The 19,569-nt window shown below is 40.1% G+C and overlaps 2 protein-coding genes across 32 annotated transcripts in view; both read right to left on the bottom strand.

Annotated features, from left to right (window-relative positions):
* LOC135896969 (uncharacterized) overlaps window positions 1-11,834 on the bottom strand; it is a 279,122-nt gene extending 267,288 nt beyond the window's left edge. For all 31 annotated transcript variants that reach the window (XM_070526193.1, XM_070526196.1, XM_070526195.1 and 28 more), the window contains exons 1-11: window positions 11,817-11,834; window positions 11,413-11,463; window positions 9,113-9,157; window positions 8,578-8,622; window positions 8,110-8,160; window positions 7,484-7,531; window positions 3,874-3,918; window positions 3,454-3,504; window positions 2,802-2,849; window positions 815-859; window positions 396-446 (exon numbers count right to left, since the gene is read on the bottom strand). In XM_070526193.1, the coding sequence (XP_070382294.1) occupies window positions 396-446; window positions 815-859; window positions 2,802-2,849; window positions 3,454-3,504; window positions 3,874-3,918; window positions 7,484-7,531; window positions 8,110-8,160; window positions 8,578-8,622; window positions 9,113-9,157; window positions 11,413-11,463; window positions 11,817-11,831 (495 nt within the window). In that variant the 5' untranslated portion in view covers window positions 11,832-11,834. The remainder of the gene's footprint in view (window positions 1-395; window positions 447-814; window positions 860-2,801; window positions 2,850-3,453; window positions 3,505-3,873; window positions 3,919-7,483; window positions 7,532-8,109; window positions 8,161-8,577; window positions 8,623-9,112; window positions 9,158-11,412; window positions 11,464-11,816) is intronic.
* A 3,697-nt stretch (window positions 11,835-15,531) lies between these two features.
* Window positions 15,532-19,569, bottom strand: part of LOC139050135 (mucin-4-like) — a 187,511-nt gene continuing 183,473 nt past the window's right edge. Inside the window, exons 80-83 of the mRNA XM_070526349.1 lie at window positions 18,262-18,306; window positions 17,842-17,892; window positions 17,197-17,244; window positions 15,532-15,537 (exon numbers count right to left, since the gene is read on the bottom strand). Of these exons, the coding sequence (XP_070382450.1) occupies window positions 15,532-15,537; window positions 17,197-17,244; window positions 17,842-17,892; window positions 18,262-18,306 (150 nt within the window). The remainder of the gene's footprint in view (window positions 15,538-17,196; window positions 17,245-17,841; window positions 17,893-18,261; window positions 18,307-19,569) is intronic.

Below are 19,569 nucleotides of genomic sequence, written 5' to 3'. Positions count from 1 at the left end.
AAAGTAGTTTGGAATCATTTTTGCGAGAACCTATGGTGCTGACAGCGAGGCACAATCAATATTTTAGGGAGCATAAGCAAGCGTTTATGTTGCACTTTTCTGGGTCATCTTTCAATGCTACTAAACCCAGCCAGTGTTGCTTTGACAGACAAAGAACCCTATACCTCCTCTTGTAATCATGTTTTCTCTGGCGCACCTTGCTTTATCCGAAAAACTGTAAGCGTCAAACGAGCGTAAGTTCTGAAGTTGATTAGCATATTAAAACGTTATCCACGTAGCCACGTTTTTGTTTTACTGCGTTGTACTTGCGTTTTTACCGTGGCAACTCTAAATAAATACTGTTGCTGTGCTCGTAAAATGATCGTGCGTTTTAAGCGTGAACTTTTACTTCTTACCGGTGCGTGTACTTCCGGAGCTGGTGGGTGTGTCCTTCCGGTAGGTTGTGTCTAGGGACGAAAAATACGGCCAGGCATGCTATTCTAATGTGTTGTGACGGGATGTTCATGTGACTCGAAATTCGATCCTATTTTACATGAAACTGCCCTTGTCCGCATGCAATATTTGTATTTCATGTGTTGTATTTCATGATGCACTTGCGCGCTACAGTAATGTTTCAGCGAAGGCCTCACCTAATTGTGATAAACAGGGGATACTTAGATACGAGTTATAAATAACAATCATAATAAACTAAATTATTTCGCCTATTTGGCGCTGTTTTGATGTAATTAAAGTACTAAGAAGGGTCTATTACGTTCTCAACTTTCAAGTAAAGCACCAGAAATTCGAAATCGACGTTCGTTCCCATTTTGCTTACCACTGGCGTTGGCATGTGGTTCCCTTCGCTCTCGATGTCGGCATTCTGTGAGTTACGAAACATAGACAAGAATGTTTAACTATTGGGTAGAAACTCGCCGTTTCATAGTCTATCACATTGATGTATTTTATGTGTGAATGGCTGCTACAACAACTTAGATAAATTTCGCCTGTGCAAATCGTCATACATTTTACATGTGCTGCCCGCGGTAGCTCTATCGCTAAGTGTGTCTTCTCTATCAGTGTTGCTCTAATCTGTCCACTATAAAAGTTTGCATTGTACGGTGGGTAAGAAGAACCATTTAGAAAAGAAATTCGAAAATTTGGGTTTAGTTTATTTTCTTATTTTCGAGTGTCATCGCACGCGTAATGCCAAGACGAGGGTTCGTGTGCCATTTGCGGCCAGTTTTTCTCTTTTTACTCCATGTCAGCATCGCGCGTGTTGATAGGTGCGCTGAAGTCCTCTCTTTTGCTTAAAACACTCCGAATATTAGTGTACAGGACAGATACAGGGTGTTCGTAGTCACTACCCCTCCCTAATTGTTAAGGAACCTGACCCGTGGCATTTGAACCAAAACGGTTGCCCACCGCGCATGCACTAGTGGCTTCGGATACAGCAAGGGACGCCCATGCTTTCGTGTCATGAGATGCGCTATCGAGAAGATAACGCTGATATGGCCGGGGAAGCTCGCGAATACTGTCGGTATTGACGTCATAAACATTGTTGATGTCGTAAGCCTATCACGTACGTTTCTTTGACATCGACTTTTCAATTCGCTCCTTTGTTATCAAAATAAACAAGTATTGTAGCAAGAAAGTAAAATGGGCCTTAAACGTTTCTTTGTTGCTTACACATTAGATTTCGTGGAGAGGTTCACGCTTCCAGACTACAAAGCAGAAATTATGGGGAGGAGTGTACAGAACTAGGCTGGCTGGTGCACGTTTAGAAGCGAATCCACAATCTCTTCTGACAGGGCAAAAAGAAATCGACAAACAGAGTGCGAAAATTGTGTATTTCAAAGGCATTCACAGAGGGCGCTAGTGTTGCTTCACGGGAACTAGTTTCAGCTTTTCAAAGACCATTGGCTGTCATTTGCAATCTTCGCAAAAAAAAACCACCCTCAGCGAAGGCATAATAAAATATTCGTTCCTACTTAATCTATGACCTGAACCTCATCGCAACCTTCGAGGAATTCATGGAAGACTAGGAAATAGTTACCAACTATTCAGGAAAACTCACACCATCTGTCCCCTGCTCAGCGGCATCTCTGAGAAACAGGTCCATGCCTCAAATACAAGACCGAAAGTTGAAACTTCCGAGTACACCTATGCAATCATCCCTTCTGCACCTAAACGCTTCGCGATCCTATAATTGTCAATGGGAACAGACCGCCTCGTAAAGTCAACTCAAGAATATAATCAGCATCAAGAGATTCGACAGCAGAAGTCCCCTTTGCTGAGTAAGTGAGGTCAACAATCTCAAAATAATTATGGGAGGTTCAATAGTTTATCAACCCGATTTAAACATATTTACATTCTTACAGCGGTAGTAGTGACAGGCCGGTCGTCACGGACAAGCCAGGACCCAAAAATTCGCTTTTATAAAAGCAAAAGACATCGGATTTACCCGCAATCGTTTAGTGTACAAAATTCAGCGGTCTGCCGAACGATCGCTTTATTGGTTCCGTGCTGAGGTTGCATACATTGAGCACGAGTGTTGTAGCTCGTGGGGCTGCCTGCAACTGCGTTTCCATACAGCTGACCGTCTGCTCGTATATTTTATCTGGTATGTGTGCGTTTGCTTTCATGCACTTAATGTTTCTTACGTGTCTACTCGTGATTTATATTAAGAGTGCCCAAGTAAATATTAAGTTTTCCGCAATAATGTGGGAATTATTATAGCAATTAACCATTTTATTATTTACGAAACGACCTGCCAGAAAACTAAAGAACAAAGATAAAAATTATTATTCAAATTCTGGACTTACCCCCGGCTTCGGTCTTCCGGGTTTATGAACAAATGACCCATTTCGTGGCTGTCAAAATGAATAGCAGTGTATGCGGTGTGTATGCGGTACATTAAACTGTGTGTCATGTCAAGCGCTTTCTTTTCTAATTTGCATATGCTCTTGCATCGATACTATATATAAGGCATTTTTTACGGTTGCCACTGCACAGATTGTGTTACGCCTCTTCTATTAGTTACCTGTTTTCGCTTAGGTAAAATGAGGGGCCCAGACTTGAATATAGGCAAAATGCCCATGTTTTTTACAGGAGGAAGCAAGAAAAGATAATCTTCTGAGGAGCAAACATGAGCATTCCTCTTACATATTTCTTAGCTGTGTAGTGTAATCCAAAAAGCAGCAGAATGTTCTAATACAATAATAAAGAACTACAATCCTTCCATTAGTTTCAGCCGCTTTCAGCTGTCTTATAGTTCTTCTGAGATCCGAACTATTGTAAGCGGCAAATGGCCGTAATTCCTGAAGTTGATTACCGTATATCAAAACATTATCCAGGTAGTCACGTTTTTGTTCTGCTGCGTGTCATTTATTTTTTGAACACGGCAGCTCTAAACAAAAATAATTGTTTTGCTCGTAAAATGATCGTGTGATTTAAGCGTGAACTGTTACTTCTTACCGGTGCGTGTACATCCGGAGCTGGTGGGTGTGTCCTTCCGGTAGGTTGTGTCTAGGGACGAAAAATACAGCCCAATATGTCGCCGCTATTCTGATGTGTTGTGATACTATCTTTGTATGGCGCGAAATTCAATCTTATTTTTCATTCAACCCCCCTTATCCGCATGCAATATTTGTACTTTATAAGGCAGTTTCGCGCTACAATATTTTACGATTGTTTCTGCGAAGGCGTCGCCTAATTGTGGAAAGCATGGGATACTCGGATACGAATCATAGATAACACTCATTATTACTTAAAATATTTCGTTTGCGTAGCACTCTTTTGATAGAATTAAAGTACAAAAAGAGATCTATTATTTTCTGAACTTTTAAGTAATTGCACCAGTAATTTAAAATCGACGATCGTTCCCATTTTGCTTACCACTGGCGTTGGCATTTCGTTCCCTTCGCTCTCGATGTCAGCGTTCTGTGAGTTATGAAATACAGACAAGAATGTTTCACGTTTGGGTAAGAGCTTGTCGTTTCATAGTCAATGAGATTGGTGCATTTCATGTGTGAGCTGCTAATACAACAACATCGATAAATTTAGTTTATGCAAATCTTCATACACTTTATATATGCTGGCGCTCTACTCTGTCCACTTACTCTGTCATCTATAAACTTTTGCTTTGTACGGTGGGTAAAAGTCACTATTTAGAAAAAGCATTCAAAAATTTGAGTTTGGGTAATTTTTTTTGTTTTGTGTGTCACCAGACGCGTAATGACAAGACGAGGGATCGTTTCCCCTCTTGTGCCATATTAGTTTTTACTCCCTAAACCAGTAGATCTTAAAATAGTGGTGTTGTAGGACGCTTTAAAAGACGATCAATGTGTTTGCAGTTCTACTCTCATAAAATATCCGTCGTTCCTTAACTTGGCTTCATGCCTCGCACCCTGGTGATGTAGTAGTGTAGTTCAAAAAAAGAAACCAACCACTGATATCTTATCGTCATATAAGTGCATTTGTCTCTCTTCTTACGCAAAATGCAACGTTGAGAATATCTTCAACCGCAATTTCAATTGAAAAACAGTATCTACAAAAATGCAACAGTTGAACATTCCAAAGGCAGCCAAGCCCATTCCCATTTACCTACTGATCAACCAAGGGACCCACATACACGTTAAGTTATAAATGCGGTATAGCGTTAGGCACGTCACAAAGGAAGCGGGCATTGGCTATTACTTACTTAACGTGTCAATGTGTCTTAATTCTCGCCCTTTTCCTTAGCGTTGTGACCAAAAAAATGTGCACGACCAACTAACCGATCTTTGTCATTAATTTAAAGATCGCACGTCTCGCATTTCGTTTCAAAAATATTTCTTTGTGAATATATGTTTTACTGTCGGCAACCGTGATGCCTCATAAATACCTGCGGCAAACGAACGCCATTTCATTTCAAAGAGTCGCTGACTACATTCGATGTAAGCGTGTTATGATGAGCTTTTACGCGATTTGTAATGAATTTTCGGATTCACACAGCATTTATTCCAACATTTCGGCCCACTCAGGCAGACCGTGCTTGCTGTCCTAATGGGAACTACATCTTTGTCCTAACGCAACCGGACGCCAATGACTTCCTGTAGATGTTTGGACGCAAACAAGTGTATTTGTTTTCATATGTCTTGCTGAGAGAGCGTGTAAAATCCTTGCGAAAGGTGGCGGGGTCCTCAGTAAAGTGGCTGCTTATTATACCACTACCCTATAGAGTGATCTGAAACGACCATTAAAATGTAAAATGTTGACTTACGTACGTAGAATTGTTTTTCGGTAAACTTTTCACTTGAATATTACAATAGTTATTGATAGGTCACTTTTGATGCATGAACAAAATTGCTTCTGTGCTTTTCCACCATTTCTTCATTTGAATATAAGTATTAGTAATAAGTGCATTTCTGCGAAGCTCCTGTATAATAGTTGCAGTGTAAAACACGCTGAACCATCTTACTCTTTACTTTCTTTTCTCAGATTCTTTTTTACTTTGCCATTCTGAACAGTGTATCGCCTTTTTGAAGGGGTTTTGATGCCTTGAGAGCCAGTTTTTGTAATTTTTTATTTCGTTTCAGTTACTCTCAAGCGCACGCTCATTACAACGGGGAGTGGTACATAACATGCAGAGTACCATTCACGAACACAATTATTTGGACTAATGAAACAAAAGGCAATACAAAAAGCCAGTTACCATAGAAAAAGCGAGAACAAAATACATGATAAAGTGGAAGCAATTGATAAAAAGTAGCTCAAGGAACAATCACAAGCGGGGCACTTATACACAAATTACAACGGACTAAAAACCTGACAACTCTCTGCAAAAATAAAAAATATCATGTAAGGGATCAGCATCAAGATATCCCACGAGAGATGAACGAAATCAGTTGTAATCTGATATTGATGCTACGGGTCCAAGTAGTCCATTCTGTCGACGTACCAGGCAGAAAAGAATTCAAAAAGGGCATTGGTTTTAAAACTGATGACCTCTACTTGTAAGTATGGTCGATGCGGAATGACCGATGACATGGTTGCGAAATAAAAGCGCGCTTCAATTCATCATGATGATAAATTTTGTGAAAAGAGATAAGACGAGATAGTTTCCTATGGAGCTGAAGAGACGACAATGATAGCGTTAGTTTCATTGAAGTTATGCTGCTAGTAAGGTTGTAATTGGAAAGAATGAAACGCGCCGAATTATTCTGTACCATCTCGACTGAGAATTTTAAGTTCGTGTAACTGGGGTTCCAAATTTCAGAGGCATTTTCTAATTTTCAACCTACTAAGGTCTTGCACATAGTCAGTTTAGCAGAAACACATGCTTCAGAAAACTTTTGGCGCAATTAACCAAGCGTGCGATAACTGTTGTTGATTATATAATTCATATGATGCTTCCAGCTAAGATATGTAGTTATATGGACACCTAAGTATTTGTAAAAGATGCCGGGGCGCAAAGTAAAACTATTTAAATCACAGGAAGCAGTAGTATCGATATTAGTTCGTGATACTGCCACAACTTTACATTTTTTTACCTTTTACATCCTAGGCCCATGTATTACACCATTTACTATACTATTCAGGTGACTTTGTTAAGCAGAAACATAGGTAGCCTCAGCTATATCATGATAAATAAAGCAATAGTTGGCGAATAAGTGGTTAGCGGAAGCCACAATGTTGATAAGGTCATTAACGCAATCTAAGAAGAAAAGAGGGCTCTAGACGGACCTCTGTGGCACATGTAAGGGGACACATGTTTACGAATAATTATTATCGTTGGCGAACACATACATCGACCATTCCTTCAGTAAATTGTAACCACCTGATAAGATTTACGTCAGTATTTGGGTACCTGAGTTAAAGAAGAACAAGACAGTGATTAATTTAGTCAAATATCCTTTAGAGAAATCTAGGAAGATGCAATCAGCAAAAGAACGATTATCAATTAGACTTAGCATGAACTGAGTAAAATTCAAAAGGTGAGTCTCGTGAAAAGTACGACTTTCCTAAAACCATGTTGTGCCAAATTAAAAGAGTTCGAAACAAGAAAGATAGCAAATTATGAGCAGATGACATGTTCAAGAATTTTGCAAGGTATGCTCGTAAAGAAAAATTCACTTCTATAATGCCAAATACTTCGGCTTTATCCGTGATCATTCAGTGTACACAATTAAGTGGGCTGCATAACAATCCCTCTACTTGTTTCGTGTTGAGGTTGCAGACATTGATCATGGGTATTTGTGGCTCGTGGGGCTGCATGCGACTGCGTGTCCCCAGCTCTGAGCGTTTGCTAGTACATTTATTCTGATGTGTGTGCACTTCATTTTATGCACGTAACACTTCTTACGTGACTACTAGTGATTTTCATTAAGAGTGTCCAAATAAATGTTAAATCTTCCGCATTAATGTGGGAATCAAGATGGTGCTTAACCTTGGTATTCGTGTACGAAACGACTCGCTGCAATGCAAAGAATCAATATGAAAATTATCATTCGAATTCTGGACTTACCCCCGGCTTCGGTCTTCCGGGTTTATGAACAAATGACCCATTTCGTGGCTGTCAAAATGAATAGCAGATGTATATATGTGGTAGATTATACTGCGGATCATATCAAGTGCTCCCTTTTCTAATGTGCATATGCTCTTGCATGAATATCATATATAAGGCATTTTTTTTACGCTTAGCACGGCACAGTTTGTGTTAGGCTTCTTGTATTAGTTACCCGTTTAGGCTTAAGTGCAATGAGTGTCTCAGACTTGAATGTGGGCAAAATGCCCATATTTTTCTGCAGAATGCAGCAAGGAAGAATTATGTTCTGATGAGCAAACATGAGCATTATTATTATATTCTTCTTAGCTCTGTAGTGTAACACAAATAGCTGTAGAATGTTCGAATTCAATGATAACAACGTATGGCCTTTTCATTAGTTTCAGCCGCTTTCAGATGTGTTATAGTTCTTCCGAGATGCTGCAAACGGCAAGATTGCTTAACTCCTAATGGTAATTATCATATTATTTAAAAAAAGCCAGGTAGCCACATTCATGCGCTAGTTCGCGGTATTTACTCCTTTCTGCGACAACAGTGTACTGCTTCTTAAACACCTTCTGCACTTCACTATAACTGGTTAGGCTTACCGGTACCAACGCATCCTCAGCAGGCAGTCGCGTCTTTCCGGTCGGTTGTGTCTGGAGGTCCCAAAAATATGGCGGAATGTGTAAGTGTCACTCGTATTCGTGTCATCGTGCTTGCGTGTCCCGAAATACGCTTATATTTTTCGGGCCACGTCAAATTACTCTCACACGTTAAGCTTTTTGTGATGTGTCCGACCATGTGTTATCAGTATTACAACGAAGACCTTAAGTAATTGTTTCAACAGTGGCTGAGCGTACATTTTTACACAGAGATAACAACGATAATAAAGTCATTATACTTTTTAGCTCGGTTGTTGATAGGAAAATAGGAAGAAGGGGATTTATTACTCTTGCGAGTGACAGCTACTCCATTTCTAGCCCAATAATAAAGAGATATGAGAGGTTAACAAATGTTTTTTGAATCATTGTATGCAGAGATGAAGTATTGGCATTCGTTGCCACTTTGCTTACCACTGGTGTTGGTCTGCCATTTCTTTCGATGTCGTTATCCGCTCTCTGTGTGAGTTGTGAAAAATAGGCCAGCATGTTGTTGATATTTTTGTTTTATATATACATGTGTTTCAAACTCTGATGAGATTGATTAGTCAATTCATACTACGAAACAAATGTTGCAATTTCCTTTTGTGAAGTATCATCGATGTCAAATGTAAGGCTATAGGTAGGTTTTTGATGGCATATTTTTTGTTATTTTTTGGGATTGTTCTTTTCTTATAGCCTGCAACACGATATATAAATATCGTATTAATAAAGGAACATTCGCAGAATGTCTAGATTATGTAAGAACTCTACTACTTTTAAGTGTCGTATGGCCGTAGTTAGATATACATTCCTAACAATCATCTCTACTAGTCTAGGTTTGAAGAAGCACAAGAAATACTCGATATAGTCTGTGTGAAACGCACGGTGCTTACCATAATATTTCCAACTTCTCCTTTCCAACTTGTGAATAATATTAACAAAAAGACGTCTCCACATGTGTTCTTACCTCTGGGGCTGGAATTTCATTGTTTTCGTTGTCGGCGTCTTCTCTCTGTGAAACGAGGTAGATGTGGAATGAATTGAAATGTATTATCAATGTGTTGGCGGTTAGTGTTGGAGGCTATTGTTTATCTTGTCTAAAAAGTGTAATAATTGATAATTCGAATTCATAGACACTATCGTAAATGTTTTCAGAACTGCGCTTTACAACGATTTGCATTAGTAGGAGAACAAGAAATTCTCTGGCAGCTTTATTTGTAGTCTGTATTTTGAATCTGAGCAGTAGTGAATCTCCGTTGCTGTAGTGCTACATATCGGACTTATACAATCGTTACACAAGAACCTTGCGATCGCTATCGAGCCCGATTGGCATCATATTTCTTGATCGCAATTGAACCACTTTCGCAGCTTGGGAAAAGCAGTGAATCACGATCGAAAAATTCGATTGATGTTTATAGTCCCCATGTGAAACCGATATTAGGCGTCCACAATCCTTCCTTAATTTCATTTCGCAAAGTGCCTCATCCTTTGAAAAAGCGCGACTACATTGTTTCTCCGGAAAAACCTTTTGTAACTGTTTTTGGTTCATTTTTATCTACTACGCTAAAAGTGCACCAAAGTTTCATTTGTGCCCTTTCCATTGAGTGATATGTGCAAAATGCATAGGAAGCGGAATATTATATTAATATTTTACTATTACTCAACAGCCAAGGAACCTATATTGACAAGCCGACGTCCAAAAATTGAACTCCGGTAATTTGGCTTTCGACATTCATGTTTTCTGCCAATATTCTCTTTTGTTAATAAAAAGGATGGACTGTCATATTGCCTAAAATCTAAAGAACTTCATCTCCCGGAAACGCAGGCGTCATTGGAAGACTGTGAAGAGACAGGCCTTTATTATGATAGAAACGCACGGAGAGGAAAATAATGCCAACCCTGGTAGAATCAACATTTCGCGCAGTGTCGAGAAAGGCCTCAAAATAAAAAGTATTTCTGAACTAATTGCACACTCATTCATGCATAGTTATATTTGTTTTCATGAAATAAAGTGGAACAACTCAGCGGCCTTTTAGTCGCTTTTAGGTCGAAGATAGGTGGCACAGTGGCACCTGCGTACTCTCTCTTACCACGAACATAAAGCCACTAGAATTTTTTGAAGTGATGCAGTAGTAGCAGAGCCACTGGGGTTTCATCAACGAGTATCCGGGCGCCGTGGTTTCTTGCCTGCCGTCGCTTCTCTCCCCACCGGCGCTCTCCCCTTTCCACCGCACACTCTCACCAGCTTTATCCAGCAAAGCGAAAGCTACAACTCGCGTCCATACACCTGAAGAAAGGATCATCCACTGTTCATCCACTGCTCACCCTCCGCGCGACGCCGGTTAAATAGAAGCTCGATAAAATGTTTAGTCTAAGACGATGCGCGAGCCACAGTCTCTTTCAAGAACACAGCTCGGGCTCTCCTCACGCTGGCATTGTCGTCCCCCGTCGGCCGACCAATCGAGAGCTCCTACCCAGGTTACGTCACGACGTGCGAAGGAGAAACCGGAAAAGCCCGGAGAGGAGCATGGGCATTTTTTTTTTATTTCTGGCTTCCCCGACATGCATACACCTGCCATAGTCACGAAGGATTACTATCACGGCAAGCTGTACGTGACGCTCGTGCTCATTTAAAATATGTAAACGAATTCGAGATGTAATCTAGGGGGATTTATAGCATTTAGAAAAGTCGATACATAGACACAGGCACAGAAAAAAGCATTCATTTATCATTGTTAACGGAACGTGTTGCGCGGAACATCGTTTTCAGAGGTGGTAGTGTCCTAATTAAAGTGGTTGTCTGGGGCGATGTTGTACGCTTGTAAGTGAAATTTTGTTGGATTGATTAACCGCTGTTTTCAGTTGACCCGCAGAGAAATGTCTTCGGTTTCGGTAAAGTAGTTTGGAAGAATTTTTTCGGGGACCTATGGTGCTCGCAGCGAGGCACAAACAACATTTTAAGGCAACACAAGCAAGTATTTATGCTGTTCCTTTTGTGGGTTATATTTCAATGCTACCAAATCCAGCCAGTTCTGCTTTGACTGACAAACAACCCTAAACCTCCTATTCGATTCATGTTTTCTCTCACGCGCCCTGCTTTATCCGAAATATTGTAAGCCGCATATCAGCGTAATTTCGGAACTTCAGTACCATGTTAAAACATTATCCACGTAGTATATATGTTTTCTGACCCACCAAACCTAAACAAACACTATTGTTCTGCTCGTAAAACGATCGTAGCTTTAAGCGTGAACAGTTACTTCTTACCGGTGCGTTTACTTCCGGAGCTGGTGGGCGTGTCCTTCCGGTAGGTTGTGTCTAGGGGTCAAAAATACGGCCAAATATGTCGCTGCTAAACTGATGTGTTATGATACCATGTTTATGTGACGCAAAATTCGATTTTATTTTTCATGCAACTCCCCTTGACGCATGCAATATTTCATTATGCTCTTGTGCGCTGCAGTAATGTTTCAGCGAAGACCTCCCCTAAGTGTGTTACAAATGGGATACTTAGATACGAGTTATAAATAACAATCATAATGAACTAAAATATTCCGTCTGTTTGGCACTGTTTGGTATTATTAAAGTGCAAAGAAGGATCTGTTACTTTCCGAAATTTAAAATAATTGCACCAGTAATTCAAAATCGACGTTCGTTCCCATTTTGCTTACCACTGGCGTTGGCATTTCGTTCCCTTCGCTCTCGATGTCGGCGTTCTGTGAGTTATGAAACATACACAAGAAGGCTTAACTTTTGGGTGAAAACTTGCCGTTTCATAGTCTATGAAATTGATGTATTTTATGTGTGAACGGCTGGTACAGCAACTTAGATAAGTTTCGTCTGTGCAAATCGTCATGCATTTTACATGTGCTGCCTGCGATATCTTTCTCGCTGAGGGTGTCTTCTGCATCAGTGATGCTCTACCCTGTCCATTTTAGAGCTTTGCTTTGTGCGGTGGGCAAAAGTCACCATTTAGAAAAGAAATTGGAAAATTTGGGTTTAGTTTATTTTCTTATTTTAGCGTGTCATCGCACGCGTAATGCCAGGACGAGGGTTCGTGTCCCATTTGCGGACAGTTTTTTTTATTACTCCCTAGACCAGTAGGTTTTATAAGAGCGACGTTGTTAGACGCTTTAAATGACACTCAATATATACATATGTACATACACATATGTACGTAGTGTTGTTTCTCGGTGAACCTTTCACAGGAAATTACAACAGTTAAAATTAGGTCGATTTTGATGCATGAACAGAATTGCTTCTGTGCTTTTCCACCATTCGTTTATTTGAATATCAGTATTAATATTAATTGCGTTTTTGTGAAGCTCCAGCATAATAATTGCAGTGTAAAACACACTAAACCATCTTAGTCTTTCCTTTCTTTTGTCTGCTTTTTTTATTTTTACTTTGGCATTCTGAACAGTGAGTCGCCTTGAGGAAGGGATTTTGTTGCACTGAGAGCGAGTTTTTGTCATTTTTCCTTTAATTTCAGTTTACCCCTGTTATGCGCATACGCATTACAGGGGGGAGTAGTACTTAACATACAAAGAAAATTTTAGGGACACAGTTCCAGCTAATCAAACAAACGGCAATACTGAAGGGCAACTACGAGGGAAAAATAACGAGCCAAATACATGGTAAAATAGAGCAATTGATAAAGAGATTAAACGGTGATCAGCAAAGAACAATCAAAGCGGAGCAACTTATCCACAGATTACAACGCACTAAAACTCCATAGCTGTCTGCAAAACTTTTAAAAATAGTAAGATGTTAATTATCAGCATCAAGATATCGCAGGAGAGATGAACGAAATAAGTCGTCATCTGATATTGATGATACGGGTGGAAGGTGAGCCCACTCCGTCGATGTACGATGTAGAAAATAATGCAAAAAGGGCATTGGCTTTAGAACTGATGACATTTACTTTGTAAGTATGGTCGATGCGGGATAAGCCATAAGATGGTTGCGGAATAATAGCATGTTTCAATTCCTCATGATGGCAAACTTTGTGAAAAAGTCTAAGGCGAGGTACATTCCTATGGAGCTCAAGAGACTACAATCATATTGTTAGTTTCAATGAAGTTATGCTGCTAGTAAGGTTGCAATTGGAAAGAATGAAACGTGCCGAATAATTCTATACCATCTCGACTGAGGATCTTAAGTTCGTGAAACTGGCGTCCCATATTTCAAAGGCATATTCTAATTTTCCACCTACTAATTTCTTGCGCATAGTCAGTTTAGCAGAAACACATGCTTTAGAAAAATTTTGGCGCAATTAACCAGGCGTGCGATAACTATTGTTGATTATATAATTGATATGATGCTTCCACCTAAGATATGTAGTTATATGGACAGCTAAGTATTTGTAAAAGGTAACGGGGTCTAAAGTAACACTATTCAAATCATAGGAAGCAGTAGTATCGATATTTGCGCGTGATACTACCATAACTTTACATTTTTTTACCATTTACATCCACGGCCCATGTATTACACCATTTAAATATACAATTCAGGTCAATTTGTGAATACGAAACATCGGTAGGCTCAGATATTTCGCGATAGATAATGCACTCGTCGGCGAATAAGTGGTTGGGGGAAGCCACGAAGCTAGGAAGGTCATTAATATCAACTAAGAAGAAAAGAGCGCCCTAGACGGACCTCTGTGGCACACCTTAGTGAAGAAAGGTTTACGAAGAATTATTATCGTTAGCGAACACGTACTTCGACCTTTCCTTCAGTGAATTCAATGCAACTCGGAAGGTTTACGTCAGTGTTTAGGTGCCTGAGTTTAAGAAGAACAAGATGGTGAATAATTTTACCATACACTTTAGAAAAATCTAGGAGAATGCAATCAGCTCAAGAGAGATTCTCGATAAAAGCTAGCCTGGAACGAGTAAAGCTCAATAGCTGAATTTCGCAAGAGTACGACATTCCAAACCATGTATTGTGGAAATAAAAAAATAATAAAAAGAGTTGTTCGAATCGATAAACCTAGCAAGGTCTGAGTAGGTTACATTTTGAAGAATTTTCCAAAATATGGTGGTAAGAGAAATACGGCAATATTTAAGGGGTGATTGCTTAATGCCTGACTTCTTAATGTATCACCTCCGCCTGCTTCTAATGCTCGCGAAGAATACTAGTATTTAATGATTATTGGAATATTTTAGTAAGAAAAATAGAGGAATACACCTTTCCTTCTTTGAGGAGTGTTGCATTTATACCATCAACACCAGAAGAACATGAGGGTTTCGGTGTGTCAATGATATTTAAAAGTCCGGCCACATCTATTATTATTGGCTGCAGACAGACCATAGAATGCTGTGACAAATCGTAGAAATGCTGTGATGGTAATGAAGTATTCCTGGTGCAAGAGAAATTCAGGCTACACCAATAATTCAAAACGAATGCCCACTCTTTACGAGGCAGATGTAAACGAATCGGATCAACGAAAGAGGTCTCGTAACTGTAGGTATTAGTTACGATGTTTCAAAATTTCCGAGGTGTAGTAATAGGCATGAAAGGTAGCGTAGATGTTAGACTAGATAGTGTGTGCATGCCAACGCTGCTCAGTTTGTCGAAATTTGGCTGTCCGAAATAAGCGATTTTTCCTGTTAGAATGCAGACTTAAATATGAGGTAAACCATGGTGCGCTCGTATTTGTTGGTAATATTTTGGGGAGAATGTAGGCTTTCGTAAGATACAACATTAGCTTTGCGAACAGATCCCAGTTCTTCTGGACAGAACGATATTCATAATCATGACGGTAGTTAAAAAGAACAAGCGAAAGTTCCCTATTTATCCTTGCAAAGTTTCCCTTGTTGTAGTCAAAGATAACCGCTCGTTTTTTTCGTAGATGGCGTTGTAATGAAGCATAGATCACATTGAATTAAAGAGGGATTGCTGAGTCCAGGCGTGAACGTTATTGTGCCTACCGTATCGGGGTAAGTGTTCGGAATTAGGTCAAGAAGCTTTGCAGAACAGCCCACAACGCGTGTTGGACAATTAACGATTTTAGGAACATTGAAAAGAGAGCAAGTACCACGGAAAGCTTGGCAAAGAGAAGAATACGGCCTACAACAGCATGGTGCCGATTTATAGTTTATTGTCGGGTAGCTAAAGTCGCCTAGAAGAGTTACTATGAATGATGGGTATCGAATCAGGGCCGAGGTAATTACGTCATGCAATTTATTGACCAACAAAATCTCTGCATGAGGTGGACGGTAATACACACCGATTATGTGTCTGTGTGTGTGTGTTTTCGTTTCGTTTTGTTTTGTTTTGTTCAAGAATACACCGCACCAGGCAGATTCGACATTCCATGGGATATTAGTGCGGAATAATGTCAGCCAGCCAGAAACATCGAGCAATGTTCCTCCCCCTTATCTCTCATCCCTGTCACAACAATAGACAATGAAAGGCTTGGTTTGGGTAAAAATTTCGCGGTCGCATAATACACGAGCATTTAAATATGTCTGCATAAGTGCTGCAAGGTCAGCATCGCACGTGTTGATAGGTGCGCTGAAGTCACCTCTTGTGCTTGAGACACTCCGAATATTTGTGTACAGGACCGACACAGGGCGTTGGTAGTCACTACCCCTCCCTAATTGTTGAGAAACCTGACCCGTGGCATTTCAACCCGAACGGTTGCCCACCGCGCATGCACTAGTGGCTTCGGTTACAGCAAGGGACGCCCATGCTTTCGTGTCATGAGACGCGCTGTCGAGAAGATAACGCTGATTTGGCCGGGGAAGCTCGCGAACATGGTCTGTGTTGACGTCATAAACATTGTTGATGTCATAGGCCTATCACGTTCGTTTCTTTGACATCGACTTTTCATTTCGCTCTTTTGTTATCAAAATAAACAAGTATTGTAACAAGAAAGTAAAATTGGCCTTAAACGTTTCTTTGTTGCTGACGCATTAGATTTGGTGGAGAGGTTCACGCTTCCAGACTACAAAGCGGAAATTATAGGGAGGAGTGCACAGAACTAGGCTTGCTGGTAGACGGTTAGAAGCGAATCCACAATCTCTACTGACAGGGCAAAAAGAAATCAACAAACAGAGTGCGAAAACTATGTATTTCAAAGGCATTCACAGAGGGCCCTAGTGTTGCTTCACGGGGCCCAGTTTCAGCTTTCCAAAGACCATAGGCTCCCCTTTGCAATGTTCGCACAAGAAACCACCCTCAGCGAAGGCATAATAAAAGATTCGTTCCTCCTTTATCTATGAGATGAGCTCACAGGAACCTTCGAGGAATTCATGGAAGACTAGCAAACAGTTGCCAACTATTCAGGAAAACTCACGCCATCTGTCCCCTGTTCAGCGGCATCTCTGAAAAAGAGGTCCATGCCTCAAATACAAGACCGAAAGTTGAAACTTCTGAATACACCTATGCAATCGTCCCTTCTGCACCTAAACGCTTCGCGATCCTATTATTGTCAATGGGAACAGACCGCCTCGTAAAGTCAACTCAAGAATATAATCAACATGAAGAGATTCGACAGCAAAACTCGCCTTTGCTGACTAAGTGAGGTCAACAATCTCAAAATAATTATGGGAGGTTCAAAAGTTTATCAACCCGATTTGCACATATTTTCAATCTTACAGCGGTAGCAGTGAAAGGCCGGTCGTCACGGACAAGCCAGGAGACAAAACTTCGCTTTTAGAAAAGCAAAAGACATCGGCTTTACCCGCAATCATTCAGTGTACAAAATTCAGTGGTCTGCATAACGATCCCTTTATTGGTTCCGTGCTGAGGTTGCATACATTGAGCACGGGTGTTGTAGCTCGTGGGGCAGCCTGCAACTGCGTTTCCATACAGCTCACCGTCGGCTCGTATATTTTTTCTGGTATGTGTGCGTTTGCTTTCATGCACTTAAGGTGTCTTACGTGTCTATTCGTGATTTATATTAAGAGTTCCCAAGTAAATATTAAGTTTTCCGCATTAATGTGGGAATTATTATAGTGATTAACCATTTTATTAATTTACGAAACGACCTGCAAGAAAACTAAAGAACCAAGATAAAAATTATGATTCAAATTCTGGACTTACCCCCGGCTTCGGTCTTCCGGGTTTATGAACAAATGACCCATTTCGTGGCTGTCAAAATGAATAGCAGATGTGTGTATGCGGTAGATTATACTGTGTCATGTCAAGCACTTTCCTTTCTAATTTGCATATGCTCTTGCATGGATACTATATATAAGGCATTTTTTACAGTTGCCACTGCACAGATTGTGTTATACCTCTTGTAATAATTACCTGTTTTCGCTTAGGTAAAATGAGTCGACCAGACTTGAATATAGGCGAAATGCCCATGTTTTTATACAGGAGGCAACAAGGAAGGATTATCTTCTGAGGAGCAAACATGAGCATTCCTCTTACATATTTCTTAGCTGTGTAGTGTAATTCAAAAAGCAGCAGAATGTTCTAATACAATAATAAAGAACTACAATCCTTCCATTAGTTTCAGCCGCTTTCAGCTGTCTTATAGTTCCTCTGAGATCCGAACTATTGTAAGCGGCAAATGAGCGTAATTCCTGAAGTTGATTACCGTATATCAAAATATTATCCAGGTAGCCACGTTTTTGTTCAGCTGCGTGTCACTTATTTTTTAAACGCGGCAGCTCTAAACAGAAATAATTGTTTTGCTCGGGAAGTGATCGTGTGCTTTAAGCGTGAACTGTTACTTCTTACCGGTGCGTGTACATCTGGAGCTGGTGGGTGTGTCCTTCCGGTAGGTTGTGTCTAGAGACGAAAAATACAGCCCAATATGTCGCCGCTATGCTGATGTGTTATGATACTATGTTTGTGTGGCGCGTAATTCAATCTAATTTTTCATTCAACCCCCCTTGTCCGCATGCAATATTTGTATTTTATGAGGCAGTTGCGCGCTACAATATTTTACGATTTTTTCTGCGAAGGCGTCGCCTAATTGTGGAAAGCATGGGATACTTGGATACGAATTATAGCTAACACTCATTATTACTTAAAATATTTCGTTTGTTTAGCACTCTTTTCATAGCATTAAGGTACAAAAACGGATCTATTACTTTCCGAACTTATAAGTAATTGCACTTGTAATTTAAAATCGACGATCGTTCCCATTTTGCTTACCACTGGCGTTGGCATTTCGTTCCCTTCGCTTTCGATGTCGGCGTTCTGTGAGTTATGAAATACAGACAAGAATGTTTCACGTTTGGGTAAAAGCTTGTCGTTTCATAGTCAATGAGATTGGTGCATTTTATGTGTGAGCTGCTAATACAACAACATCGATAAATTTCGTTTATGCAAATCTTCATACACTTTATATCTGCTGGCGCGATAGCTTTTTTGCTTAGTGTGACTTCTGTTTCAGTGTCACTCTACTCTGTCCACTATAAACATTTCCTTTGTACGGTGGGTAAAAGTCACTATTTAGAAAAATCATTCGAAAATTTGAGTTTGAGTAATTTCTTTTTGTTTTGTGTGTCACCACACACGTAATGACAAGACGAGGGATCGTTTCCCCCCTTGTGCCAGTTGTAATTTTTTTACTCCCTAGACCAGTATATCCTAAAGAGCGGCATTGTTGGACGCTTTATATAACTCTCAGTGTATTTGCAGTTCTACTCCAATAAAATTTCCGTAGTCCCCCAATTTGGCCTCATGCCCCATACCCTAGTGATGTAGTAGTGTAGTTCAAAAAAAGAAACCAACCACTGATATCTTATAGTCATATAAGTGCATTTGTCTCTCTTCTCACGTAAAATGCAACGTTGAGAATATCTTCAACCGCGTCTTGGATTAAAAAAACATTGTCGTCATAAGAGCAACAGTTGAATATTTATGTACTGACCAACCATGGGACCCGCATACACGTTACATTATAAATGCGGTAGAGCGTTGGGCACAGCACAAGGGACGCGGACATTAGCTAAGACAGATTTAATATTTCGATATGTATTAATGTTCACCCTAGTCCTTAGCGCTGCTCACAAATAAATATGCACGATGAACTAATCAATGTCTTTCACCTAATTACAAGATCGAACGTCTTTCATTTCGTTTCCCACATATTTTATTATGAATATAAGTTTTACTGTCGGAAACCGTGATGCCCCATCAAAAACTGCGGCAAACAAACGCAATTTCGTTTCAAAGAGTCGCTGACTTCATTCAACGTGAGCGTGTTGTGACGAGAGTTTGAGAGATTTGCAAAGAATTTTCGCATTCACACAGTATCTATTCCAACATTGCGACACACTCAGACAGATCGTGCTTCTTGTCTCAATGGGAAGTGAATCGTTGCCCTAAAGCAACCGGACGCTAATAACTTTCTTTACACGTTAAGAGGAAAAGAAGTGTATTTCTTTCGTATTCCTTGTTGAGAGAGCATCAGTATGTGGGTGCCTGAGTTTCAGAACAACCAGACAGTGATACATT

The sequence above is a fragment of the Dermacentor albipictus genome, chromosome 9 (assembly GCF_038994185.2).
Source record: "Dermacentor albipictus isolate Rhodes 1998 colony chromosome 9, USDA_Dalb.pri_finalv2, whole genome shotgun sequence".
Classification (NCBI taxonomy): Eukaryota; Metazoa; Arthropoda; class Arachnida; order Ixodida; family Ixodidae; genus Dermacentor; species Dermacentor albipictus.
The sequence above is the reverse complement of the archived record's forward strand: the minus strand, read 5'-3'. Positions and strand labels throughout refer to the sequence as shown.